The sequence below is a fragment of the Dermacentor silvarum genome, chromosome 9 (assembly GCF_013339745.2).
Source record: "Dermacentor silvarum isolate Dsil-2018 chromosome 9, BIME_Dsil_1.4, whole genome shotgun sequence".
NCBI classification, from domain to species: domain Eukaryota; kingdom Metazoa; phylum Arthropoda; class Arachnida; order Ixodida; family Ixodidae; genus Dermacentor; species Dermacentor silvarum.
Window position 1 is genome coordinate 76,217,970 of NC_051162.1, and position 19,736 is coordinate 76,237,705.

The 19,736-nt window shown below is 45.0% G+C and overlaps 1 protein-coding gene across 1 annotated transcript in view; it reads left to right on the plus strand.

The window, feature by feature from the left end:
* The window catches only part of LOC125940127 (neprilysin-like), a 195,526-nt gene that overhangs the window by 118,436 nt on the left and 57,354 nt on the right, over positions 1–19,736 (plus strand). The window contains exons 11-14 of the mRNA XM_049655840.1: positions 441–539; positions 3,856–3,933; positions 4,678–4,787; positions 10,091–10,149. Coding sequence (XP_049511797.1) covers positions 441–539; positions 3,856–3,933; positions 4,678–4,787; positions 10,091–10,149 — 346 coding nt within the window. The remainder of the gene's footprint in view (positions 1–440; positions 540–3,855; positions 3,934–4,677; positions 4,788–10,090; positions 10,150–19,736) is intronic.

The following is a 19,736-nucleotide window of genomic DNA, read 5'->3' on the forward strand; positions in this document are numbered from 1 at the left end:
CTCCTTTCTCTCTTTTTTTGGCGTCTTCTTGCTGTACCTGAAGATATAAAAAGACTGTTGCGAGAATTTCCTGTATCCCTTGGAAAAGGTCTGTACACCTACTGAAACTGTTGGGTAAATAAGCCTAAGATAACCGCGAAGTTGTGCTTCTGATAATTCTATATATATATATATATATATATATATATATATATATATATATATATATATATATATATATAGGATGCAATGGAAGAAACATTGATAAACACTAACACGCATATACATTTACGTGCTAGAATCGTGCTAACTCTACGAAAACCCCAAAACACCTTATCGGGCACACTTGAGGTAACCGTCATAATTATGATGTCCTGTTGACTTATATTTCCAAGTAGATATCATGAAATAAGAAACGAAATGTTCCTAACAATCCATCCTAATCTCCACCCATGTTCTAGGCAGAGAAGGTGACAAAATACATAGGAAAAACTTTTTCGCAATTCATCAAAACCAATGCATGGATGGATTCAGGAACAAAAGGGGAAATGACTACGTGGGTACGTATTCAGAATTTCCGCTGCAGGAACTCAGTGTGGCCTAAGTAGGACAGCATTGAGATGTTCTAATCTTCTTGCCAAACTTACGTTTCAACAAAACTGTGACTGGGCTGATGTAGTGATATTTCATTTTAGATACAAAACTGCAGACATCTTCTGACCAAAGGTAGAGAAGTAGAAGGCTGGTGAGGCACCAAGGAAGCGAGCACTAGCTGGAGAAAGAACACATGCGTGGTCGTAATCATACTTCGAAAATAGAGTGTAATTGCTCTGTTAGTAAAAATGAAAAAAAAATGGAATCCGCTTTGAGAATTATTGTAAGGTGTTGCTGTAACACAAATCTGTAAATATCGAATTTTTTTGCTTGTTCGGTTGCCACGCGGCATAACATCAGTATGGGACTAAACAAAAGCTTACAAGCCCATTTTATTGATGTACTTCAATAGTGACTTATAAAATGGGTTGTACATAATCTTTCGTAGTCTTCAGCTTGATCACTGTTTAATTTCGCACCTTTAGGTAGGCTTTCGCGAATTGTCTTTGTCCCAGGACACGTCCAAAGTTGATGGCGGGCATCCGCTGCAGCTGCAGGAGCGGAGCACTTCGGATACTGGGGCATGCTTGAACGCTTTACAAATAGCCGCAGTAGGTCCTTCGGGACCGAGTGATTTTCCAGGGTTTAAGTCATCAATGGCAATCTGCGCTTAACGGCGTTTGAAAACGGCACTTCAAAATGCCATTTCAAGTATGTCTTGCACAGGGTCTTCAAGTCTAGGCACTAACATCAAGAATTTTTCCCAGAAATATTGAATTGTTCGTGAGAATATTGAATTGTGTCGAATTGTTGCCTCGGTGTTGTTACTGTGGTCTTTGTACACGGTGGTTTATTGCATTCCGGACTAGACAGAAGCTTACAGAAATCTGGTGATTTCAATTGATAAACAGTGGCCTAGCAACAGGAATTCTTGAGTGTGTGTGTGGGGAGGGGGTGACTTGCTTTCTTCGGTGGCTGTTTTTTACTGGCTAACAAATGTTAATATATCCAAACATTCTCGATTCTGGCAGCCGATTCATTCTGTATGCCTGTGTTCCAGTACCGAAAATTTATAATCAGATTGCATGCGTGACTCGGATAGTGTTGTATATTCTAGCACTTCTGCGAGCACGAGAGATTACGCAGGAAGGCTCTAGGAGTCAAGCCCCCACGTCGGGCCCGCAGATGAGATTTCGATGGTCAACGCACGTGATCGTCACTATCGCTCTAGCAAAGCGTAACTTGTTTATCTGGGCACTGTTTCGCCCAAAGAATAGTTAATTTTAGGTGCTAGTCGAAAGGAAAGAGGACTTGAAACGGGCGTACCTAACGCTAGCCGATCACTATCTGAAGCCGAGGCCAGTTATTCTACGAAAGAAAAAGAATGCCTTAGCGTCATTTAGGCTACTACGAAATTCCGACCTTAGATATTAGGTGGGACCTTCAACGTCCTGATCGACCATCATGCGTTTTGTTGGCTGGTAAACTTAAAGGGCACTTCTGGACGCTTTGCACGGTGGGGCCTCAGACTGCAAGAATTTCATGTTACCATGGTCTACAAGAGTGGACGAAAAGTCCCTGATGCCGACTGCGTGCCTTGCGCCCGCATCGATCCACCTCCATGAGACGACCAAGACGAGGGAACCTTTTTGGAAACAATAAGCGCTAACGCCTTTGCCGAACCGCAGCGGGCCGACCTAGAATTGAGAAGCCTTGCTGAGTGCTTGGTAGAATTGAATGACGTTGTCCAAAGGGTGTTTAGATCCGGATTGATTACGTTTTAGTTGCAAAACGGTGTCCTTGTAAAGAATAACTTCTCCCCAGTCCGTACCAATTACTTTCTCTTCTGCCATCAGCATTGCGGCCAGACGCTCTAACCCCTTACATAGCGACCCAACCGCGGGACACCTCATATTGTCAGGGATGCTCTCGAGTATACAGAAGAAGTATTCCTGGCCACTCATCGACACCAACGTTGCTCACTACTTCAGGATATGCCTAGACTGTCAATGAGGCAAGATACCCCCAGCAAGGCCAGTGGGATTCCTTCAGCTAATCAAATCTCGTCGCCACACGTTCCCGCAGGTTGGGATAGACTTACTGGGACCCTTTCCGAGTTCAACATCAGGAAATAATTATATCATCGTCGCCACCGATTATCTTATCTGCTACGCCGGAACAAAAGCGCTGCCAAAAGGTGGGCCTGATCGCCGACAGAGGTACTGTTTTTACGGCGGAGATTGGCCAAGCAATTCTGCAATAAAGACAGACAGGTCACATGAGGAAAACCGCCTACCACCCGCACTCGAGTTACCTTAGGGAACTGCTAAACAAGACCCTTACCGACACGTTAGCATGTCCACGTCCATCACGAGATATTGGATGACGTCATTCCATATCTAACATTTCCTTAAAACACGGTAGCGCAAAAATAATTGCGCGTTGGACGCGCATATCAGGTTTCGACGACAGACGCATGTACAGGGTCGACCCCATCTAAGGTGAACACCTCATTAGTATTCAAGACATAATTGCAGCTGCTGTTCCGAACATAATTAGAAAAATCATTATTGTGTTTATCGACATAATTACACATCGTACAACGAACATTTCACTCGTGAAGTAGAATAAATGCTGTAGTTTTACCGGCTTGAATATTAATGAGCTGTTCACCTTAGATGTGGTCGACCCTGTACGTGTCACTATTGTTCTGTCTAAGCATAACTCTTGTGTTTGTGGGCACAGGTTCACCCATTCAAGTTGTCTCAAAGTCTAACTATTCACCGGCATGCCAACGTGACAATACGTCGTCTAGATTCAATGTTGGCTGCAAACGCTGGCGGATATCTTTCAATCTCATCGCATACACTGTCTTTCTGTTGGAGTGCATAAGACACGCCTGCGACTCCGGTGATGGCCCTGTCCCCCCCGCCAGCTTTTTGAGACGCGTAATGGTTGACAGGCCACTCTTTCTGCTCTGCAGTAGAAGTAGCTTTGCGTCCTGAGTCACATAACCTGGTCCTCCCCCCCCTCCCCCACCCTCTTCCTACACACACTGTGTTCTTAAATATCCCTCTGACGATCTTCAATGCAACGCTAAACCTTGCTCTGACTTTCAGTGCTTTTAATTTGGGGCAAACCTGCACAATTACTTTCATTTGCCATTTCACCGGATTTGTCGTGAAAGCCTCCTCGTGATAGATATGTTTTGAGCCTGCTGATCCTGATTTATTTACCGCTCTATATATTATGCAAATGACCTGCCATTGAACAATCCCCCAGGTGACCGCCCTCGAATATCACATTGGCGCATCCGACGCAAGCCTTAACGAGTCTCTCGTCCAGAATAACTACGGCCTTGTAAGTAGCGGCTTTAAATTATTACAAAAGGAGCATCGCGTAAGTACTGACTTACTCCTCTTGAAATCCACAATACTGCTGCTAGACTTAGCCTCAACTTCCGAAAATGGCGAGATCTGAACAAATTTAACAATTACAAATTAGAAAATACAAGTTCGCAATAAAGTAAGGTTTCTAGGGCCTTTAAGATAAAATACTTATTTGCGTGTCCATTTTAATGAATTCTTTACATGGCGTCATTCTACACATGGCGTCCAAGAAGGCTAGTGTAAAACTATATAATTACCAGCATCATTTGAAGCTGCAAATCAGGAGCACATGAATACCGGTGGTTCATTTCGTAATGCGCCATTTTAATTGGATGATTCGAAATTTTAGACATTTCGAGCAAACGTTTTACATATTTAGTAACATTATACTTATAACTTAATGTGTATGAAATACCCTGCTGTGGAATACCTTGTGAACAATTGTATGTTTAATTATAGGCATCTACAGACCTTGCGATAATCTAAAAGTATGCATTAGTTCGTTATGAACAATGCACACATTAGAGTTGCCAGCGCCACAACCACATAATCTTTAGTAATTAAAATGGGTTGTTTTAAAACATTTACATCAATGAACTCACAGTTTAGCGTAACACAGACATGGTAGAGGACATGCATGCTTACATGCTCTCCAAGTTCTGCATACATTTTATATTAAAATCATTAAGAAAGGCTACGCTTTCTGTGCGTGCAGGTGGTGCTCTCTGGTGTCTCTTCCCTACCACAGTATTTCTGGACTCTAAGGCAGAACAATTACCTGCAAAAACTGACGCTAATGAAGACTGCGTACGAGAAAAGTAATATGTGAGTAATATGTGGTTTATATATTTTAATACGATGCTGGTACCTGCTTATATTCATCTTGAAAATGTGTAATGGCCCTTATGACGACAATGCTAACGTGTTGTCAATCCGTCTATTCCGTTACTCGGACGGGTTCCACGGTTTTCATGTTTATCACCAAGTGTCGTGAGGGCAACACGGCATCCACAGCAAACGTTTTTTGGCCGCCATCACCACCAATCCGTTTCTCATGACGTTGACGTGCTGTATGCTAGCAAAATGCTATAGAGCACATGTTCATTAAAAACATTAGTGTCAGCTAGCGCACCATAGTTCTGAACATTCAAACAATACATCGCAACAGAGCATGCCTATAAACCAGATGTTTCACAAAATGTGTTACAGATTCCTTGAAACAGGGAAGATTAGATAAATAAATGATTTTTCAATAAATTGCTTTACCACAGAGCCATACCTGTAAAATGACTCGAGTTAGCGAGCGAGCATTAGGTGGCCTAATGAGTACGCTCGCTTCTTGGACGCCAGACGATCAACCGTAAGCAGGCACGCCATTAATGGGTGTCTACAAATGGCATGACAGTTGCGCTCTTTAGCGGTACTCTTTCATTGTCTGTGTGAAATTACTTAGAAATAATTGTACTGTAAAAATAAACAGTCTCAGCTTATTTCATTTCTGGAAACCTTTTTGAGCTCCTAGGTTGCTAAGCTTCAAGTCTTCAATTGCGTCATTCATCTGTCTCCTATGGTTAAAAAGTGCATTTGACTAATTTGCAGATTTACTTGTCTAATTATTATCTCTACCTATTTTCAAATGTATCCATCTATGGTAAGAGCAATCTAGAGGAAATCATTGAATTGCCTCATTTGACGTATACTTAAAGAATTATGAATGCATATTTGGAAATACGTGGTGTATAGTCCTAACCTCATCAAGCATACATGCGCTAAAGCAGGAAAACCAATTTACCCTTTGGTTTCTTTGCCTTCATTATCTGTTCATCTCCCGCTTTTATAACCCACAAAAATTGAAGGCCCTCAAATGTCCTTGTTCTTCTCGTTTACTTTTTCACTTTATACATATAGTAGGTTGAAAAGCACTTCTAATATACGCAAACCACGTAACAGAATAACGCCTGATAATGCACGGTTGGATTACTTCAATACATAATAAATACAAACATCGTCAACCACACACATTACAGAATACAGCACACGACTGCTAGTGGGACACGACGTGGAGGCAACTTGAAAGTTTGACAGTTTATTTAACATAGGTAAACCATAGAATTAGAAAGTACACACTTTTGGGACCCAACAAATTTGTTAAAGGGTCCCGACCGATTGTTATAAAGGAAAAAGCACTTCTATGGCAGCTGTTATTTTATACTCAGAAATCACATAAAACAAAAGCAGCTGAAGTAACTAAAAATAAAGAAAAGCAAAAAGCAAAACAAAAAGAGAAAATACCGTAGTACAGAAATATTTGACACATAAGTAATCAATTTTTCTAACAATTTTCTTCCTCACATCATCAAAAAATATCATCATAGGAAAAGAAAAAGGGAGGATGTGTGCAAGCATGCGCAGTGCTCTGCATTGTCAAGAAGTGAGTGTTTAATTGTTTAAGAAATGTGCGCAATGTTCTTAGATTGGCTAGGTTACTATCAAGCCTATTCCAAACTGAGGTGCCTGTAAACTTCAGTCTGAAGTGACCGTAATTAGTATTTACCTTAGGTAATAAAAAACGAAAGCGCGATACGTTCCCAACAGTGCGAAGTGAGGGGCGAAGCGAGACTGTTGTCAAGGCTAGTTTTTTCATTGACTATTTGATACATGACGGAGGCGATGTTGTATGTTGCCAAATCGTAAATGTTGAGGATGTTCAGGGTTTTAAATAAATCATGACTCTTAATATGCGTATTGTGGAGTGCTATAATGCTAAGAGCTATTTTTTGAAGTGTGAAGACCGGTGACAAATGAGTTCTGTATGTGCAACCCCAGACTGCTATGCAGTAATTAAGGTGAGAGTGAACAAACGCGCAGTAAAGGTTAAGTATCTAGGGAGGGAAATAGTTTCGACATTTAGACAGCACATGCAAGCCACATGAAAAGCCTTATGAACTACAGAGCGTACATGAAGACGGAATTTTAAATAGTTATCGATAACAACACCATTAAATTTTGTCTCACTACATTGTTTTATAGGATGGTTATTGTAAATGACATCTGAATGAATAGTCGTTTTCTTTTGTTCAGAGTGAAATAAGATAAAAGCTGTCTTCGTTGGGTTGAGATGAAGAGCATTCAATGTGCACCCGTGGTGCAAAATTTCTAATTCGGAGTTAAGCTTATTAATTAGGTTGCGTTCCTTCCGATCAGCTATTATATGGTTAGTATCGTCTGCATAGAGTACAGGGGTAGCACACACAAGCTGCAAAGGTAAGTCATTTATATAGAGTAAAAAAAAATAAAGGTCCGAGTATGGACCCCTGGGGATCGCCGAGGTGAATAAGGGTGCTATTAGACTGAAAATCTCCTAGTTGAACAATTTGTTGCCAATTTGCTAGGTAACTGCGAATTAACGTCAAAGGTAGTTCATTAATTCCGTAACAAACTAACTTATTGCTTCATATGAAATGATTTAGAGAATCGAAAGCTTTCGCAACATCTATGAACAATCCCGCCACTCGGTAACCACTGTCTATTGATTTTCTAATTATGTCTGTAAACTTAAAAAAGCACTTTGAAGCGAGCACGACAAAGTCACTCTTCTTTTCACTAAATTCGAATGCTTCGAGATATATAAATCTGTAAGCATTTATATGTCTACCAACGAGAAAACCTATCCATCAGTGCGTCACGTAAGACGATCGCTTTTAAGATTGGGCCCACATCAGCGAGCGAATTCATCTTCGCGCTGCCTCTCGTTTCTGCGCGATCTAAGCGGCGAGAACACAGCGCTCACCAAGCTATCAGCTTTCGGTGCACTCAGTCCGCATCGCAGATTGTTTTCAAGAGAGGGCCGCCACGGCCGCGCCAAAGGCAGCCGCCGCCGCAGTCCGGTTGATCACCGTTGATCAACCCGGTTCGCCCCAAGAGGAGGCAGCGTCATCAACCACCTCTATACGTACGAGGTCTACCAAGCGTGACACTGTTCAATTACGTCACGTACTACAGCACGCATCATCCAGTGCTCATCTTACACGAAGCAGAGGCAGCATCCCAAGGCACCATCATGTATGATGAGGGAACACTGCTACTACTGCCCTCTTCTTCGTCGTGTCAATTAAGATTTCGGTGCTGCAACTGTGCTTCTCTGTTTCATGCTTCTTTCGCGGTGTTCCTCCTAATTATAGTAAACACAGTAGGAAACGACGGCGAAGTAGCGGTGATAAGTAGCAAATTCTGACACAAGAATAACGTAAATCCCACGGGAGATTCTGTGTGTAAATTTTTTTATGTGGCTAACACATCTAGCTTTTTGTACCTTTATCCAATGCTTACACATCATTTAGATAACTCCTACAGGAGATTCTGCGTGTAATTTTTTTTATGTAGCTGACATGTATAGATTTTTATCCCTTTGTCAGGTACATAAAGTGAGTATTTTCCGAGTTAAATGTTAATTTGTGTCTACGAACTTCAGCCATGTACTGTTAGGCAGTTTAAATTGTAAATCTATGCCAGAAAATGCTTTCCTCAAAACGTGTAAAATGTTTTACGTCACTGCGTTGATGTTGATTTCGACGAAGAAACATTGCAAAAAATAATCGACGTTGCGGAAACATGAACTGACGCTCACTTAGCTCAGCATATTGTTTAATGTGAAGTTTCCTTTTGTCATGATAATGTTGCACTGGGCAGGTGTTATGAATATCCCAATGCAAATCCTATACAAATGTTTACTTCGTGTTCAACAAATAGTTTTTCTGGGCACAGCCTCAGCTGTTCGAGGAAACCTAGGTACATCCTAAGCAGTTCGAAACATCTTATTTGGTTGTACTATGTATCTAAAGAACTAGCCCCAGTCACAACACTTCTAACTACACTGATGCCGCTGAGAAGAGCGACAAAGTAGGCATCGCCTGTTACCACCGCAAAATGATTACTGGCTTCTCTGCACTGCCATGTCACCTCGCGTAAAGCTGAACTCCTCGCCCTTAACTCAGGTATGACTGCAGCTGCGGAAAATGCAGACCGCGTGAGCAAGTTTATCAATCTATTTGGAGTCAAGCAATGCTCTCCATGAGTGTGGCTCATAGCACTCTCGCATTCACATCAAAACCCGAGAGTTAAAGAAACACAGAACCAAAATAACTAAACACTGGATACCCAGTGACATCGACATCCAGGAGAGCGAGCGGGCTTACGCAGCTGTGCGACATATACAGGGTGATTGCCTTAACTTGGATGATGTAATGCAAGGTAATGTTGTTAGCCGTCGGTTGGAGACCGTGAGATTATTATTTGCATTCCACGTAATAAGATAATTGGTTTAAATAATAATTCAACTTCTCAAATAATATAATTAGTTCAAGAGTGTCAATGAGACAAATCTAATGCAATATTAGAAGCTCCAGATATAGCTTTCTGTTGCTCTATTAATACTTGCTACATAAAAGTGTTTTTTCGAACGTGAAAGATGCCCACTAATACATGCAAAGTGCCTCGAGCGACCAGTCGCGCGGCAATTTCCAGCCCAAGTCCGTCATATTTATTCACGCATACGCAACAAGCAAACTTTCCAGCGGCGCCGCTACATTGTGCAGGTTGTTAAAAGTGAACCCCGAAAACAGAGCCCCTGTGCACTACACGTTTCGGACATGACGCATTTCGGCGTTGGCAATACGCTGTCTCGCTACACTGCTTCAGTGCTAATCTCATTAGCGTCGACAGTTGTCCTGAAATGTTGCCTGCTATAATATTCTGCTTGAGACTGCTTGAGAATGCAGCATCTGTAAAAGGTGGCGATGTTCGTTAAAGCACTCGTGGTGTAGTACTGGGGCGCATATTCTCTAAACATGGACATATAATGTAGTTTGCAGGTTCGGTCTATTCTTGAGATCATATCGCACAATGAATTTTTCAATCTTCATTTCCCCCTGTTCATATTAATTTAGGCTTGTTGCAAATCAATACAGTTCATACTCTAGAAAAACATCGGAGCGCGGCAACGATAAGGAAAGACTCTTCCCCATCAACTGTCGTTTTGCACTTTCCTGAAATGAATAAGTTTTTGTACACCATCCTTACGAACAGTTCTGTATATCCGCAGACAGAAGTATCCACTTTATTCCGCGCAGATGGCCTATATCTCCACTTCACACAAGTAGCACATACGATGAGTTCTTCACTTCATTAGGTAAGTAATGTAAATCAATGTCAAAATAATACTACAGTGCCAATATATGTGAAAATTATAAAATGTGTTATTCCACAGTATTGCGGAACAGCACATTTCCAGTGGCACACATCTAGTTACCCAAGTTGGCGTCAAGGAGGTTCATTGAAAACCACCACAGATCATGTCGCTCATACCCAGTGCTCCAAGTCGGCGTCAAAGAATTTCTTCGAGCAGAGCTACCGACATGGTTTCGCAACTTACAGTGATCTATGTCGGCATGAAGGAGGTTCGTTGAAGAGCGGCTCGCATGTGCACATTGCCGCCTATATACTCAGTTACCCAAGTTGACCTGATAGTTGGTTTCGAACCATGCTGCCTGAGTACAGCTGCCGGATTCACTAACCCTTCGACCACCGACTACCCATTGAGCCAGGTACGCTCGAAACGGTTGGATACATACATACATAGTACATACAAACTGAGACAGCTAACCGTCCAACATGAAGTACCCTGAAAATGTTAAAGCATTCATCATCATCATCAGATTATATTTATGTCCACTGCAGGACGAAGGCCTCACCCTGCGATCTCCAATTACCCCTGTCTTGCGCTAGCTGATTTCAACTTGCGCCTGCGAATTTCCTAACTTCAACACTCCACTTAGTTTTCTGCCGTCCTCGACTGCGATTCCCTGCTCTTGGTATCCATTCAGTAACCTTAATGATTCACCGGTTATCCATCCTACACATTACATGGACTGCCCAGCTCTACTTTTTCCGCTTAATGTCAACTACAATATCAAATATACCTCTGTCTTCTCTGATCCACACCATTTTCTTCCTGTCTCTTAACGTTGGGCCTAACATGTTTCATTACATCGCTCTTTGTGGGGTCCTTAAGTTGTTCTCGAGCTTCTTTGTTAGACTCCAAGTTTCTGTCAGATATGTTAGCACCGGTAGAGGGCAATGATTGCACACTTTTCCTTTCAACGACAGTGGTAAGCTCCCAGTCAGGATTTGGCAATGCCTGCCGTATGCACTCCCACCCAATTTTAGACTTCTGTAAATTTCTTTCTTATGATGAGGGTCCCCTGTGAGTACTTGACCTAGATAAATGAACTCCTTTACAGACTCTAGAGGCTGACTGGCGATCCTGAATTCTTGTTCCCTTGCCAGGCTATTGAAAGTTATCTTTGTCTTCTGCATATTATTCTTCAATCCCACTCTTACACTTCCTCGGTTAAGGTCTTCAATCATTTGCTGTAAATCGTCCCCATTGTTGCTGAATATGACAACGTCATCTGCAAACCGAAGGTTGCTGAGATGTTCGTCGTTCATTCTCACTCCTAAGCCTTCCCAGTGTAAGAGCTTGAATACTTCTTCTAATCATGCAGTGAATAGCATTGGAGAGATAGGCAACTTTATACTTTTCTTGTGGAGAACCAAGGTTGCTGTGCAATCCTTGTAGATATTTGTCAGTATATTAACGCATGTATCCTGTACTCCTTAGTTACGTAATTGCCTTATGACTGCTGATATTTCTACTGAATCAAATGCTTTTTCATAATTTATGAAAGACATATAGAGAGGTTGACTGTACTCCACAGATTTCTCTATTACCTAGTTGATGACATGGGTATGATCTATCGTTGAATATCCCTTCCTGAATCCAGCCTGTTCTCTTCGTTGGCTGAAGTCAAGTGTATCAAGTATATTAGTCAAGTTAAAGCATTAAACTGGCCTAATAACCCATTACGTGTACGTAGTTTTTTGACGGCAAAATGTATTGTTCGCGCTCCACGACGTTGGACCGTGTACCGATTCGAAGCTTGTTTCTGCTTGACCTGCTTGCGCAGTAGTTTCGTCACTTGTGCACAGTTTTCGAAAAAAAACAATCATTCTGTAGGTCAGCGACGTTTAGTCGCGGGCGTGCCATTAGTCCCTATGGCAAGACGGTGGGTGCAACTACCGTCGTGGCGTGAGGAGTGCAGCAGTAGACGCACAAATAGTCTGTGGCGATGGTGCGAATGTCATGGCGTTCATGTACTACCATCTGCACGTAAGACTTCAGGACTCTGATAAACCATTCCACGAGACCCTTTGCCAATGACTGATAGGAAACAATGGCGTACACCACGCTCATGAAGAAACACTTTGAGTTGTGCCAAGGCTATAGCTGTGGTCCATGGTCGGAAACTGTCTCACTGGGGTAGCCCTCAAGAGAATACACTTGTACCAGAAAGCTTTCATCGGTAGAGTTGAACCTACTCTTGCAAAATTGACACGTGGACACCACTCCTCATTATATATATATATATATATATATATATATATATATTGCCACGAGACAGTGAAGGGGCTGCTACTGTCGGTCGGACGAAGACGACGGCGACGAAGTGGCCAGAGGCGCGCGACAGCCTTGCATCCGTCGCTGCTGCTTGTCCAAACCTTGTATGTAGCCATACTCACTCCCTAAATAAACGTTATCCCCGTAACATCTTTGGTGGAAGTGCTGGGTAAACCTGTCAACGTGCCGGCTCCGTCAACCAAGCACGGAACTTCGAAGCGGTCGCCGTCTTGGTTGCTCCGCGATGACCAGTGAAGTGTCGACGGTGCAGCAGCCACCGGCTCCTGTGATTCTTTTGCACCCACAAGACCCGGGAACACTTTCTGGCACAGATGACTTGGATGTCGAAGACTGGATCGACATGTACGAACGCGTCAGCAACCGCAACAGGTGGGACCCCACGGTTATGTTAGCCAACGCGATATTCCATCTGAAAGGAACGGAACGCGTGTGGTACCGGACGCATGAAGATCTTACAAGTTGGGACGCTTGCAAGGCGAAGCTGCGTGAGTTGTTCGGCAGATCATTTGACCGACAGCAGGCCGCTAAAAAGGAGTTGGGATCTCGTATCCAGACGACCACTGAATCGTACATTTCGTACATACAGGAGGTCCTGGGCCTTTGTCGAAAAGTTGACGCACAAATGGTCGAAGATGACAAGATATCGCATATTTTGTAAGGAATAGCCGACGACGCGTTTAATCTACTGGTCTGTAAGGACTGTACGACGGTCGACGCCATAGTTAAGGAATGCCAACGCTTTGAACAAGCGAAGAGTCGCCGCATCACCCGCCAGTTCCTTCGGCTACCTAACACTGCCGCCACATCATCATGCGAAGACCCACCGACGCCTGTACCGGCTACAGCGTATTGTCCGCCGCGAACTTGAAGCTGTAGGTCCTACGGCCGTTCTTCCAGACGTTCAGTCAGCCAACCTGCCCACCGTGTCACTCATAAAAGCAGTCGTCCGCCAGGAGTTTGCGAACATGGGATTATCATCGGCCGTCTGTTCGATTCATACATACGAACGTACACCCGCAAATGTCACCCAGAACCAGGTCTACCTTTCGCGCTACAGAAACCCGGCTGACTGGAGGACGGCAGACGACCGACCCATATGTTTCAACTGCTCTCGCGTTGGACACATTGCCCGTCACTGCCGCAGTAGCTGGTCCTCTTCTTCAAACTGGAACACTGGATCTTGGCGTCGTCCTGGAGGCAACATTCGACGGTTTTCCCCTCGCTCTGATCCACATGCTTCCGATGCCGCCGCTCCACACTCCAGGTTTAGCCGCTCACCGTCCCCACAAGGCCGTCGATCTCGATCGGCGCGACCATACGCGCGGCGATCGAGATCCGGAAAACTAAGCCGTGCAGCTTCCGGAGGTGACGCTGCATAAGTGACCCGATATACAAATCCTCTGTTGACTGTACCTACGCGCCGAAACCTTCTGGACATTCAAGTGGACGACGTCACCGTTACGGCCTTCATAGACACTGGAGCGCAGATTTCAATAATGAGCGCTGCTCTCCGTACTCAGCTCCGCAAAGTGATTACGCCCGCAATTTAGAGCACAGTACGGGTCGCTGATGGCAGCTCGTCTGCCGTTCTTGGTATGTGCACCGCCCGAGTGTGCATTGCTGGCCATCAGACCATTGGTTTGTTTGCCGTGCTTGCGCAGTGTCCCCACGACGTGATCCTCGGCCTAGACTTTCTCTCGACGCACTCAGCCCTTATCGACTGCTCCACAGGTGTCCTTCAACTGGAGCTCGCTTTTGACGCCCACGTACTATCGGACACTCCCAGCCGCTTATGTTCTGTCGAGGTCCTCCACCTGCCACCACAAGCCTCCACGTACGTCCCATTAAGTCCCTTTCCTTCTGTGTGCGATGGTGAATACGTTGTTTCTCCGATTCTCGACGTGGTCCTGATGCACTCTGTCGTTCTCCCGCACACTGTGGTTACCGTACGCGACAACAAAAGCTGCCTGCTGCTTTTGAACTTTGGTCTTTCTACCCACGTGCTACCTGCTGGCATCGCGCTTGCCACCATGTCGTCGTTGCAAGAATGCGCGATTTCTGTGTTAGCCGTCGACGGCCCTCGAACTGTTTCCGGCTCTCGCCCACCACCTCGTCGCTATGTGCCAATTTCGAGAAAATGATATCAGCCGACCTCCCACATACGCAAGCAGATCTTCGCCTGGTCTTGCTGTCGTATTCCGATATCTTTGATCTCGAAAATCGCCCTTTAGGCCAGACAACAGTTGTTCAGCACTCCATCCACAACGGTGATGCTCAACCGGTTCACCGCGCCCTTATCGCGTTTCCGCTGCGGAACGCGCCATAATCCAAACGGAAGCCGATAAAATGCTGGCCAAGGACATCATCGAACCGTCCTCGAGTCCTTGGGCCGCTCCTGTTGTGCTGGTCAAGAAAAAGGACAACACCTGGCGATTTTGTGTTGATTATGGACACCTCAACAACATCACGAAAAAGGACGTCTATCCCTTGCGCCGTATCGACCACGCACTCGACTGTCTTCACGGCGCTCAATATTTCTCATCTATTGACCTTCGCTCAGGTTATTGGCAGATTGCTGTTGACCCACTGAACCGCGAAAAAACCGCATTCTAACTCCCGATGACCTCTATCACTTTAAAGTGATGCCTTTCGGCCTTTGCAATGCGCCGGCCACATTCGAGCGCATGATAAATTGGCTTCTTCGTGGCTTGAAATGGTCAACCTGCTTGTGCTACCTTGACAATGTCATTGTTTTTTCGCCAACATTTGACAGCCATCTTCAGCGCCTCTCCACCATTCTCGAGGTATTCCGCAATGCCGGTCTCCAACTCAACGCCTCAAAATGCCGTTTCCGACACCGTGAAATAACCGTACTTGGCCATCTCGTCAACGCGACAGGTGTCCAGCCCGATCGTGAAAAAGTTCGCGCCGTTAAGCATTTTCCTGTACCTTGTTCGGCCAAAGACGTACGCAGTTTCATACAATTGTGCTCCTATTTCCGACGTTTTATTCGTAATTTCTCCGACATTGCGCGTCCCCTTACTGCGCTCCTCAAAAAAGGCGTTGCTTTTACATGGGGCTCACCCCAAGCTGCTGCCTTTTCGGCCCTTATAGATGCCCTCACGACTTCCCCTATTTTAGCGCATTTTTATCCGACTGCACCGACGGAACTTCGCACAGATGCCAGCGGCCATGGAATCGGTGCCGTCCTCGCTGAGCGTCAGAGTGGCCACGATTGTGTTATCGCGTACGCTAGCCGCCTCCTGTCCGCACTGGAGAAGAATTAATCCATCATGGAACGAGAGTGTCTTGCTCTTGTCTGGGCTTTCGCCAAATTTCGTTCCTACCTGTTTGACCGCACCTTTACCGTCGAAACTGATCATCACGCCCTCTGTTGGCTTTCTTCGCTCAAAGACCCTACAGGACGCCTTGGTCGTTGGGCTCTGCGCCTCCAAGAATACTCATTTTCAGTGGTGCACAAGTCCGGTCAGCCTCATCAAGATGCCGACTGTCTCTCACGGCATCCCGTGGACTCCCCTGACGTCACCGAGCAAGACACCGACGCCTGCATCTTGTCTATCTCGGACCTCGTTATATACGGAACGAACAACGCCGCCATTCGGCTTTATGGTCTATCATCGACAGTCTCAACTCCGCCACACCCGACCCTTCCCTTCACTTGTTCTTCCTTCAGGACGGCACCTTATACCGCCATAATATGCATCCTGAGGGCCCTGAACGCCTCCTTGTCGTGCCTGCCCATCTGCAGTCAGATGTCCTTCGCCAGCTTCACGATGAGCCCACTGCTGGTCACCTTGGTGTCACCCGCACTTATGATCGCGTCAGGCGCCGTTTCTACTGGCCTGGTCTGTATCGCTCCGTCCAACGATATGTCGCTAGCTGCGACAAATGCCAGCGCCGCAAGAGGTCAGCTATGTTACCTGCCGGTCTGCTTCATCCTATAGACATTCCCGCCGAACCTTTCTTTCGTGTTGGGCTCGACCTTCTTGGTCCCTTTCCAACCTCGACATCAGGCAACAAGTGCGTCGCCGTCGCGACTGACTACGCGACTCGATACGCCATTACCCCTGCCCTCCCAACCAGTTGCGCTACGGATATCGCCGACTTTCTCCTTCATGACATCATCCTGCATCATGGTGCTCCTCGACAGCTTCTGACCGATCAAGGCCGATACTTTTTGTCTCGCGTCATCGATGACATCCTTCTTTCCTGCTCTACCCACCACAAGCTCACAACTGCTTATCACCCGCAAACGAATGGACTCACAGAACACCTGAACCGAACTCTGACCGATATGCATTGAATGTACGTCTCCGCCGATCACCGCGATTGGGACGTTACTTTGCCGTACGTTACTTTCGCCTACAACTCGTCCCGACATGACACTACTGGCTACTCCCCGTTTTATCTCCTGTATGGACGCGAACCTTCTCTGCATCTCGATACTTTACTTCCTGTCAGCTCAACCACCACGTACGTTCGCGACGCCATAGCGCGCGCCGACACAGCTCGCCAGATCGCACGTGAACGGCTCACAGTGTCTCAGGCTTCCCAGAAAGCCCTGTATGATAGTCGCCACAGAGATGTTTCTTACTCCCCAGGCGCGCTCGTGCTACTGTGGTCTCCGTCCCGCCGCATCGGTCTCTCCGAAAAGCTATTGTCCCGCTACGATGGTCCTTAAAGGGTGCTACGTCAAGTCACCGACGTTACGTATGAGATCGAGCCTGTCAGCGCACCAGCGCCGCCTACGCCCCCACCCTCTGCTATCGTGCACGTTGCGAGACTTAAGCCGTACGTAACTGGACCCTCTGGTCCGTCGTAGCAAGCACCGGGTCGGCGGTCTCGCCCCTAGGGGGTAGTGCCACGTGACAGTGAAGGGGCTGCTACTGTCGGTCGGACGAAGACGACGGCGACGAAGTGGCCAGAGGCGCACGACAGCCTTGCATCCGTCGCTGCTGCTTGTTCAAACCTTATATATAGCCATACTCCCTCCCTAAATAAACGTTATCCCCGTAACAATATATATATATATATATATATATATACCGCAAGCACGTATTTAGGTGTAGTCGTCACTTATCATAGGGGTCAAGAAGACAATTAACAAAGTGGTCCGATCAACAGGCATGCACGGCCAGCGCGAGCACTAAAAGCAGTCTTCTTTTGTGTCTTTTGCTGGCGTCCGTATTTGTCACTACAGTGTGTGTGTGTATGTATGTATGTATATATATGTATATATATATATATAATTTGAGGTTATTTGCTCTTTATAACCGCACCCCTCCCCACAACTAACCGCCCTCTAACTGCTTCATTCTTGTGCAGTTCCTCGTAGTGGGACAGTGCAATTGGTATTGCAATCGGCATTTTTGGGATCTTTTGTGCCAGTGGAGCCCTGCAATAAGGGCCCCAACCAGCGTGCGTTCTTGTCTTTATTTATTTTCAATAATGTGTTTACTTACTCATTTACGCTGGAAACGAATTTTCGGACGATCACTTTGAGCAATGGCCCTTTCAGTGCATTCTGATTGGTTTGTTCAACTAAACCGCTCGAATCGTTAAATGCGCCGTTTACTACGTCACGCAATAGTAATCGTATTGCTGACAGTGAACCTCCGAGAATATCGCTCCTGTTTTTCTAATGTTTCTCCGTCTGTGACCCAGACCAGTGCCCGTCACTGCATTGTCCACGGTCTAATAAATAGACCGTGACGCTGTTGTGTTGAGGGAACCCGGCTGGAAACGAACCAACGGACCAACTAGGATAACTTTTTATTTGACAGTCTTGTCTTGGCTCCCAAACTTTGGCTCATGCCCTCTACGTGGGATTGGCCAAGAAGCAGGCGGTTTCAACTATGTTTATTAGAAATTAAACAAAAACTAAATTTGCATTCCAGCCATTACAAAAATACTATTAAAAATTTTGGGAGAAAATCATTTTGACATACAGGAGTGATATAATAGGAATAATTCATAATTCTATAAATTAAGCAATTTTGTATCTCTCATGAAATTATAACTGCAACAAAAGCATCCCCGTGGCTTCCCAGTGAAGTCGCCCCAAAGGAGAGAATGGTTGGCGAGGTTGGGTAACAGGCTAAGTTTTCAAACTGAAATTTCTAGGAATCTTTTTTCTCTTGAATATCGGCAGTACGAGAGGAAGAAACGCTTAATAGATTCGGGTGCATCGCAAAAGTAATATACAGCGGACACAGCGAGACCAGAACTGTGTAAGTAAAAATTTAGAGCCGGTATATGGCATTCAATTTTGTAAAGGAAACATACAATTGCCTTGAAGGACACAAATTATTATGCCACTAGAAACAAAGATGGTTGAATTTAGAAGACGAGTTTAAAATGGAGTTTGTACAATTTTGCGATATAGAGAAAGTTCTGTACCCGGCCGTGGTTACATAAGCGGATATCGGCAAAACAGCTATTACAGTGCTATTAAGGGATGCTCGGGCAAGTGAATGAGCCATTTCATTTAAATGCAAACCACGATGTCCCGGTACCCAAAGCAAGTATACTTGCCGTAAATACGATGGAACCATTGACCGAAATGTACGCAGAACTCTTGAATTTGAAGAGGCTGTACGTAAGTGCTTTCCATACAGAAAGTGAGTCGGTCACAATAAGAGCTAATGAGCCATTTTGGGGAATCTTTTGCGATACTAGAATAATCGCTATTATTTCTGCCTGAAAAAATGGGTGAGAAGTCGGGAAAGCGGAGAGAGTACGACCATTGATGAGATTCAAAGATCCCCACTCCTGCCTTCTCGTTGCACAGGGAAGCGTCGGTAGCTACGTATTGTGTTGTCAGTAGCTAGCTGGCTTAGGTTTTCTTTTAATATGTTATTTAAATGTTTGCTAGGCAATAGTTTAGCATGATTGGGAAATATGTGCTCGAATTAAATTTCGAAGTCTGATTCGAACAGCAAACTTGACGTATGGGCACATTCAATTGTTGTTACTGTCCGTGCACAAATATTATCGGAGGACTGTGTAATCACAAGCACGATACCTCAAAAAACTCAGGCACTTCAGTGAGAAATATGTATTGTGCACGGCTCCTGAAAACTTCCTAGATTTTTGAAAAGTCTGACGCGTAACCATGCGGAATCTACAAACTACAGTGGGTATATTAGGTTCCTGATATAACACATGCATTGTTGGCAACGAATCTAGGTAGCTCAAGGCATATACGTAGGGTTTTT